Here is an 8,829-nt window from a genome sequence, read left to right as displayed (position 1 = left end):
GTCCCGACCTCAGGAGTTCATAGAGGGAAACGCAGTCAGCAATGGAAGAGGCCAATAAGGAGTATACGTTGACAGGAAAGCCATACTGTTCAGTTTATCAGGAAGGCGCGAGTGTAGCCAAGAGGTTTAGTTTCCCTGGGCAGTTGCCAGTCCAAACTGACTTTGCCTCTCGTCTTTTAGCACGTGGCCTTGTGCTTCTAAGAACTTCTTCCTGCCAAGCGTGCAAGCGCAGGAGCCATAGGGAGTTTCCACTGGAACCAGAACCTGAGGGGGATGAGCACAAACACAGAGGTCATTTCTGAGACAGGGATGAGCCAGCACCATCACAGCAGAGGCTGCAGCTATTCACCTCCTCATAAAATCACACCCAGGCCCTTTCCTTCTCTTATGAACATCAATGGTAGATGTTGCTGTTACCTCAAGTGAAAGTGGATCTATAATGTCCACCTGAAAGAGGGCAAGGGTAGGGTAGGGTGGCAGCAGAGCCACAAGTCTTAGGGAGGGAGCCTGGAGCATAAACAGACTATAGACCATTGATGCAAAAAGGAGAAACCCTGTTTCTCTCTCACGTGAGGATAACAGAACAGACTTTCAGCTGGACCTGGCTGTCAGCTAGAGCAGCTGCAGAGGGAGGAGCAAATATATCTCGTTCTCTACATCTCTCACCCTCTGCCTGATCCCAGGCTTATACCCTGGCCACTGTTGGAGCAATCTGCTTTGGCTCCTGATGGCTACAGAAATGTCCCTTCACCGCTCCCTTAGAGCGCTGGTCTCCTGTCCCCGAGGGTCAGTCTGTGGTGTAGCTAACCTGCTTGTAACCCTGCTGCACCAAGGATGCTCCCTGGCCTCCGTGGTGCTGCCAACGGAGCGGAAAGAAGAGCCGTAGTGAGCTAGCTTTTCACGCTACCTGGCTAGGTGAAAGGAAGCCATGACACATTCCGCTTGGTCAAAACTGCACAGGTTGGCGTTATAGCTAAACTCAAACTCAGTGGAGAAAACAGGAATGATTTTTCAGAGGTAGTCTCCGTTACAGACCCCTTTGACCTCCAAAGCATTCCACTGGGCTCCTTTAGCTTTTATCACCTCCACAAGAACACAATTCTCCTTCTTCTGTAATCAGCGTAAATCTCTCTTAGAGGGAAGGTGGAGCTTTCACGGGGGCTGGGGGAGAAAGTTTGCTCCCTTTAACTCTGCGCTGTGCAGAACTGCTGCTATGCTTTAAGGCTGAGTATTTCTAAAGAGTCCAGGCAAGTTGTGTTTGGAGCATTTACTTACTTCTTTGTCGTTCGTCAAGCCTAGATTCTTCATGTCTACGACATTATAAAAAGTGTTGTTCAAGACGACTTCTATGACCTGTACCTGAAACCATGAAATCGTGAATGGGACAATGAATCGTGGCACCTTTCCAGCCAGCAGCCTGGCAGTCTTTTCACTCACTGTAAAGAAAAGCAATGCAACCCCCCACCTCCCCTATAGGTACAGTTGGTCAAACGCAATCTATTGAACATGTAGACAATCTTGTAGCACCCCTTTCACTTTTACTCATGTCCTGCCAAGCACGGAGTGATATTCCCCCCCGTTGTGTTCACAGCTGGGAAGCAGCATATGAACTTCTGAGTGTGTTCATATTTTTTTCAGACCACGTAGCCAAACTGTTTCCAGCCTTACTTAGAACTGCCAGAGGAAATAGTAGGCTCACTTTGGTCTTCTCAGTGGTCTGATTAACACTCGCTATTGTTTAAGTAAAACATCGGCGGGAGGAAAGAAGATACCTGTGACACTTTGGAAAGGACGAGCATCTGGATACTGTTGACAGTTTTCTGGTAAGAGGGTGAATATTCCCCACAGTCAGGTGGCCCAGAAAAGGCTTCAAGGATACATTCACGGATTTTGTTCCTAGAGGTAACACAGGTTCTTATAAAACCTTGAATCAGCTGTCTCTGTCTAGATCCATAACGTTTTACTGTGGAATTTTTTTTTTTTTTCATTTTCTCTGTCTTTTCTGACAAATACATAGCACATGAGATTTAACAGGAGAACAATTTCTTTGTCCCATCACCTCCAAATTCTACCCCCTCCCCCCCAGCTCTATAATTCACAAGTAGGTGTTTTGCTAAAAGTATTTAACCAAGTAGTTTGTTCTCCCAGAGTGTTCTGTACTGAACGCTGACCCGTGCGTCAGCGAGCGGCGTGCCCCAAGGCGTGCCTCTGCCTCCCCCCAAGTGCTCGCTCAGCACGAGCATTTGCACGGCCGCTGGGGTCTGTGGGAGGGGCTGGCGCACAGCAGCTGCAGCCCTGGCCCTCACACCTGCTCTGTTGTGCAGAGGGGCTTTGGGATCATAGATTAGGTAATAAATACTACTTGATTTGACGTATACCATATGCAGTCAAAGTCAAAATCCTTGCATTCGCCATATGACCATTTGCAGAAGAGCTCTCCACATAAAATCCTGTCCTTCCTTTCAGGAAGTGTGGTGTGTTCATTCTTATAGAAGCCTTCAAATCCAGACTGTGTTGTCTTCATAAGTTTCAGATCTTTAATTCCAGCAAAAACAACCAGAGGACCTGTGATCCAAAAATACGAGACAACATGAGCTCCTTTCCAGGCAGAGACAGAAACCCGGGGGTGCATACTTGCAGCGACAGCTCCCGAGCCTTGAAGTGGTCTCCCCAGGACTCGCTCGTCTGCTTCTCTTGCATGCCTAGCGACTTCTAAAAATGATGTTCTGCACACTCATGTTGGCAGAAGGGTAAGAAGCAAGACAGAAACTACTGACATCAGAGCTCAATCTAGAAAACAGAGAATCCCATCAAGCGACCTGCAGTCGAGGAGAGCTGAGGACAGCCTTTATCTCACCTCCTCGGAGCCGGGACATGCATTGGGTTGGCTCTCACTGCTGTGCCAGTTCAGGGACTACTAATTGCTCTAAAGGGAAATGAAATAGGCTGCTAGTGCTGCGGTGTACAGGAGAGATGTGGTGAGCCCTTCCTAACAACAGACTGTACTCAGTCAGAAATTCGCTTTACATACCCATCCTGTTGTGAGTTTTGCATCTGCAAGAAGGAGAGGGCGAGGAGCCAATGCAAATCCCCGCGGTTCAGCTAATTGGCAGGACCTGGCACGGGGACAGATGCCACCCACAGGTTCAAACTGACGGTTTTGCTCTTAGCCACTATTTATAAAATGTGCTGCTGCAGATCGCTGCTGCATGGGTGGATTAGCATCTTCTAGAGACAAACAGTTGCACCCTGAAATTTTTCGTCTGATAAACCTTTTGGATGGCAGCTAAACAATTTCAAGCGGTCAGTCCTTCAGAGCACACCAAACTGATAACTGAAAATTTCACTGACCGGAGCTGCCAAAACAGCAGATTCAGAAAACCAGACACTTTATGGCACGCGGGTTTATTCCGAGCCTGCACAGACAGTGAGTGGCTGAAGCCCAAGCTGCTGTTTCTGTGCCGCTTTTGGTGCTCACGCCAGCTCGTTCAAAATTAATGCTGGAACATGTCTGGTGCATAGGAATGCTGCCTTGGACTGGGAAGATTGATGGCCTTTGTCTTTAAACCGTGTTTTTGCAGGAATTTATACTGGAAATAATTCCACCGTGGTGGATATTTCTAACGGACATGATTGTTTAGTGGTTTATGTTTTTAAACTGCTCTGTCACTGGAAGTTATCAAAACTGCATTTTATCTATTTCTTCTCTTGTTTACATTCATTATTGGTTTTGAATGAGTCCAAGGAGGTATATCTATAATTTTGGCTACATCCCCCTGTCACTTACTAAAGCTTTAAAAAAAGTTAAGGAAGAGTCTGTCCTTGGACAGGATATTCTGGGGTTTGTTCAGATCTCGATGAATTCGTTGCTTGGGTACAAGACTGCAATACACAGGTATTAATGTAGTGCAGATACCATCAGTGAACCTGGAGACATATTTATCTCATATTCAAATACATAGCCTGGTTTGAAGGAGCTCCTGCAACGAATGATTTGCTGAAAGGCTGGCTGGCTGGCTGTGTAGCAATCGACCTGAGAGTCGCACTGAAGAATGTAACGCCTAGGCGAAGTTTTCGAGGTGAACAGCTCATGCTGTGCAGTCAGTACGTTTTGTGCTTGGGCTGCCTTTTCAGTTGTCAAACGTTGACTCTGTTAAGTTACTTGTGATGATTTCAGGTTCCAAAAAACTCTGAGCCTTTTATCAGCTGATATAATGGCAAAAAATAAGCCTATAATTCTATTAAGCCTCACCTGTGTTCTTTTAATGATAAGAAAAGTGTTAAAAGATAGGATTAACTGAGAAATAAATTTCTGTGTCTGGCTGATAGGTGCATAGGAGGATGCTAAAGATAGAGAAGGTTCTCTTATAAGAAAAATAAAAGGGATTTGAAAATCTTCTCTTTGGTTATTGTTCACCTAGGCAGGGAATCCTAAAGAAACAGCTAAAGGGCTACATGAAGGGAAGACTAAGAAGGAAAGGCAGTTGGTTCAGTAAGCCTTAAAGGCTTTTTCTTTGTGTAGAACCCAAAATTGCAGAATGTCATGCTGAATTTTCAAGGTGATGAAAAATATAATTCAGTCTGTACATTAAGAGCAGCAGCTTTTCAAGAAAGCATAAACTCCTTTCCTTTTTTTTTTTATATTAAGGTTTCTTTCTTATAATTTTCCAGAAACCAAAGTCAATACTGTTGAAGCTGCCCAAAATACAGCAGTAGTCAACATTACTAGGAACATTAAAAAAGATGAGGCCAAGAGGCATGGGAGACCTGTACGGGCTCTCTCTTTTCTTTCAGCAGGAGCGCAGGGGCAGTGCTGGAATGCGCCTTTCGGAACCTGTGTCCTGTCCGCAAGTGGAGCTGGTCTTGCCGCTGGCCCCAACCCAGACACGTTAGGAAAATAGGGGGAGAGAGAGAGGGTAGGATGGGAATAGTTCTAAGCTGCATTAGGGCAGTAATAGATAGATACCAACCCAATGCCTAAAACCTCTCGACCCACGGAGTGGAACGGTGTAGTGGTGTCAGCTCAGTTCCCAGCAGGCTGAGAGATGGGTTGAGTGAGACGCCAACACAGTGAGATTGAACTTACACTCTTGCTGTGAGTCACAGCAAGAGGAGATAATTTTTACATTCCCGTTGGAATGCCATTTATGGACAGACAGTTGAGCTTGAAAGCCTGTGTCTTTTAAGTATCATAAAACTCTTAGTGAAGCCAAACGGTGCTTTCTTTACACATGGTGTGCACAAATAGTAAGCACACTCTGAAGTATTTTCATGTGAAAAATTGTTTGCACGTAGACCTGAGTGCTCACGACGTTCAAGCCAGCCTGGCTTGGAGCAATGAAATTGCATCTTTCTTAGAAATAAAACCAAGGCACGTTGACAGGGTTTTGAAAATAACTGCAGACGAGGCAATTGGCCTACAGCAGTGTGGTTTCAGGGTACATTCGCTATAGGGTGATGATAATAGTGAGGCTGCAGAATATAGTATAACGTAAAAAAGTAAGCAGGCTGTTCTGAGAAGGCTGTTAAATCCTGTGACAATATATAGCAGTTCTGCTGGATGTGCTGTTGTAACCATTATACGTTTAGGATACACGTACAGATGTGAGCTATGTTAGCTCTTCAGCCACGTCTCAGAGATCAAGGACTGCAGAATTAGACTATGTAAGTATTCCTTGCTTTAGACCCCTGGAGCGGTTCAGCCGTGCTGTAAGCCCTGTAACACCTCGAGCTATCTCTAAAGCCATCTTCATCTCTCATCGGCCGACACATTTACAGAGAAGTAGGGGAAGTTGCAAACTTTTTCTCACCGTTTCGGCACTGCTCAGCTTCACAAAAGCGGATGCCATCAGGAACGCATATGAACGAGTGGACGTGGGGAACACCGTTCTGCAATGTAGAGCAGACATGTAAGTAAAAGTGCAGTAAATAATACTATCTTCACTTGAAAACAGGAACTAAGAGAGTGATAAACGGTTCCAGCACAAACAAACCGAATGTACTGGTATTTCAGTTACCTCGTGTAGACGTTGCCATGGTACTTCCTGAACGTAGGTTTTGACGTACGCCACTTGGCAAAATGTTGTCATGAAGTGTTTGCAGATATCTATAGCAAATTGTTCTAAAGTGGGGATCTAAGACACAAACAGTATTATTAGAAAGAAGCAATTGCCTTGTGTACAAAAGTAGATTGTACTGGTTGTTGTAAATATTTGGGAAGGATCAACGTTGTTAAAAATACATATTTCTCTCATTTCTGTTTTCTTGCACTGTGCCTATACATTGATCAGCTTGCAGCATACGCTGCAAATAGCAGTTACGGAGTCACGTCAAAAATCTCCCCTTCTGTGGTATAGCGAGCTGCAGTCCTTGGACTGAGACCACAGAAGCCTTATGCTTTGGGGACATAATGCTGAAATAATCACAGTGATATTCTGATTAAGCTTTACAGGCTAAAGATTGGATTTCATTACCGAGACAGAGAATTTGCGCTACAGATTGGCATTACGGTAGATGCAACTGAGGGAGGGAAGAGCATAGTTACCAGAATTAAGAGATCTCACATACTTTGAGACCTTCTGTTTAAAAGTGCTGTATAGGAATAATGCAGTATAATGTGCTGTTAAATTAAAAAAAAAAAAAAAAGATGGATCTTATATGACAAATCTACAGAAAATACTGCTAGCTCTGTGAGACAAAAAGGCTTTGGAAAACTAAGGAGGAGTCCCCAGGGTAAGCACTGGAGGAACAAAAATTCTCTCCCAAATCACTGAAGGTGACTTTGCTGCCGATCCGACATGCCAATGGGGGGAGAGAGTCTTCTGATGCATTTCAAAAATAAAAAGTTAGTATAACAAACACTTCCAAATGAAGTCATAAGAAACAGCAAAGCTAGTTAAAAATTAAAAAATACCCCATTTTTTTTGGCCAGGACAAGGACGATATTCTTTATGGTGTCTGTAGGTATCACAAGAGAGTTGTTTCCATCCAGGTACTCATGAGCAGAAGTCAGCCGGAGATGCGTGCACACTTCTACTTCTTTAACGAAGTGCTTCTTCCCTTCTCTATGAAGGCGAAGGAACTTAATTGTGTTCTTGCCATATTCGCAGTTGAGGACTTCTATATCCTTAATCTGCAGAGAAAATATGCGACAGTTGTAAAGGAACTCGGCGGAAGCATGAGTTGTGCTCAGTCCATGAAACATAAAACAATGTTTACGGCCTTTGTTTCTGTGGTTACCTGTGATAATGAAAATATTTCCATTATAAATTGCAAAGTCCCGATAGGAAGAAAAAACGCTGTAGGAAGCTATTATTACGTTAGTAGCAGCTGTGATGGAATTTTAAAATTTTACGGGGGGCAGATCACGTAACATGAGTAACAGTGAACTAGTCTCTCCCGTTCGTTGCCTTTGGATTAGTCCTGACTATTTAGACCTTCACCGAGTCACCCCCCCACCGTCTCTTTCTGAACGCAGAGTGTCGCAGCGCATTCAGTCACCACAGGTACAGCCGTGCAGAGGACAGGCAGTATTCACGCCTGCGCCCTCCGCAGTCGCTCCCCCGCGGCTGGCTCTGCCAGGCTGGGCTGCGCCTCTCCAGCTACACCGCCTGAATTTCCCCGGCACCGAGGACAGGCTTTCGCCCCCTCCTACTCCTCCGGCTCCCAGCTCTCACAACCGCTGTCAGGCTCCGCGTGCGCCATGCGATGCGCCGAGCGACGCGCCGATGAGGCCTCCCTTCTCGGGCAGAAGCTGGCAAAGCCCAGCGGGCGCTGCCACCTCCCCGGGGCTGCCCCCAGTCACGCACGCGGGGGCTCCACGGCCAAGTCGGAAGCGCGCTGAGCATCAAAGCAATTCTTCCGTGAGGGGCGGGAAGGTTGCTTTGTAAGCAGGCAGAAGTCCCACACTGAAGATGGAAACAGCTGTGGCGTTCTCGGCGTGTTGTGTGGTTTATTACCCCCTCTGTGCACGTTGTGACTCCCCAGAGCAAGAAGAAAAGCCGGACCGAGCTGGGCTGGTTGAAAGCGTTTCCTCACAACTGTGTTCCAGTTCTGATCTCCCACAAAAAGGGATCAGAAGTGTGTCTGAGTAGCAAAATTCAGGTCTTGCTCCACACCTGCAAAATCCTGGCTCTCTGGGTTGGTTTTGTTTGGGCTAAGCCCTGTTCAGTTTTACCCTGCTGCTGCCGAACACACCCCATTGACGCATCTATGGCAGCGCTGGGGCGGCTATCATGGAAAGGAGACAAAATACGGTGAGGATTTCTGTTACGCTAAAATATCCAGAGCTTATTGCACTGGGCTGAAATATCCCATATCTGGTGTCAACATCTTCTCGTGTGAGTCCACACCTTTAAACGTGAGCATAACAGGGAGGGAGAAAGAATATTTTCCACACCAAAATGTAAATGGCAGCTTTTTATGTGGGAGTTGCTGAAAACATTATCAGATTTAAAATTGCTCAATTCGGATGTGTTTGTTCCTAAAAGAAATGCTAATGCATTTAAAAGATAATTTAAAACAATAAATTACTGTGGCTCAGAGATCAGAGCAGTTTCTCTGGCCGTCGGTCCCCGGGGGCTCAGTCCCCGCAGGCAGATGAAGCCCCCTCTGCCAGAGCCGGGCAGGGCTCGGCGCTCACCAGGAACGCTGCAAAGGCTGTGCTCGCTACAAGGGCTGGATGGAGAAGTAGTGAGACGGAAATGATTTTGTTTGGCTTGTCTGAACACAGAGTTTTATTCAGATAGTTGTAAAAAAAAAAATTCATACTTCAGTCATGCAGCACTAAAAAGAAAACAAAAAGGGTTTCGGTATCTGCAGCTTTTTTTT

The 8,829-nt window shown here is 45.7% G+C and overlaps 1 protein-coding gene across 1 annotated transcript; it reads right to left on the bottom strand.

Moving 5' to 3' along the window:
• Positions 1 to 71: 71 nt before the first annotated feature.
• Positions 72 to 8,201, bottom strand: LOC129209402 (uricase-like). Its single transcript, XM_054833757.1, has 8 exons — positions 8,118 to 8,201; positions 6,914 to 7,132; positions 6,018 to 6,134; positions 5,811 to 5,889; positions 2,379 to 2,565; positions 1,773 to 1,896; positions 1,276 to 1,359; positions 72 to 264 (listed from the first exon to the last, which is right to left on the bottom strand). Exons 1-8 carry the CDS (start codon positions 8,199 to 8,201, stop codon positions 127 to 129), a joined length of 1,032 nt encoding a protein of 343 aa, XP_054689732.1. The 3' UTR covers positions 72 to 126.
• Positions 8,202 to 8,829: the final 628 nt, after the last annotated feature.

This window comes from Grus americana, chromosome 8 (assembly GCF_028858705.1).
Source record: "Grus americana isolate bGruAme1 chromosome 8, bGruAme1.mat, whole genome shotgun sequence".
Lineage (NCBI taxonomy): Eukaryota > Metazoa > Chordata > Aves > Gruiformes > Gruidae > Grus > Grus americana.
This window is presented reverse-complemented; position numbering and strand designations above follow the sequence as displayed.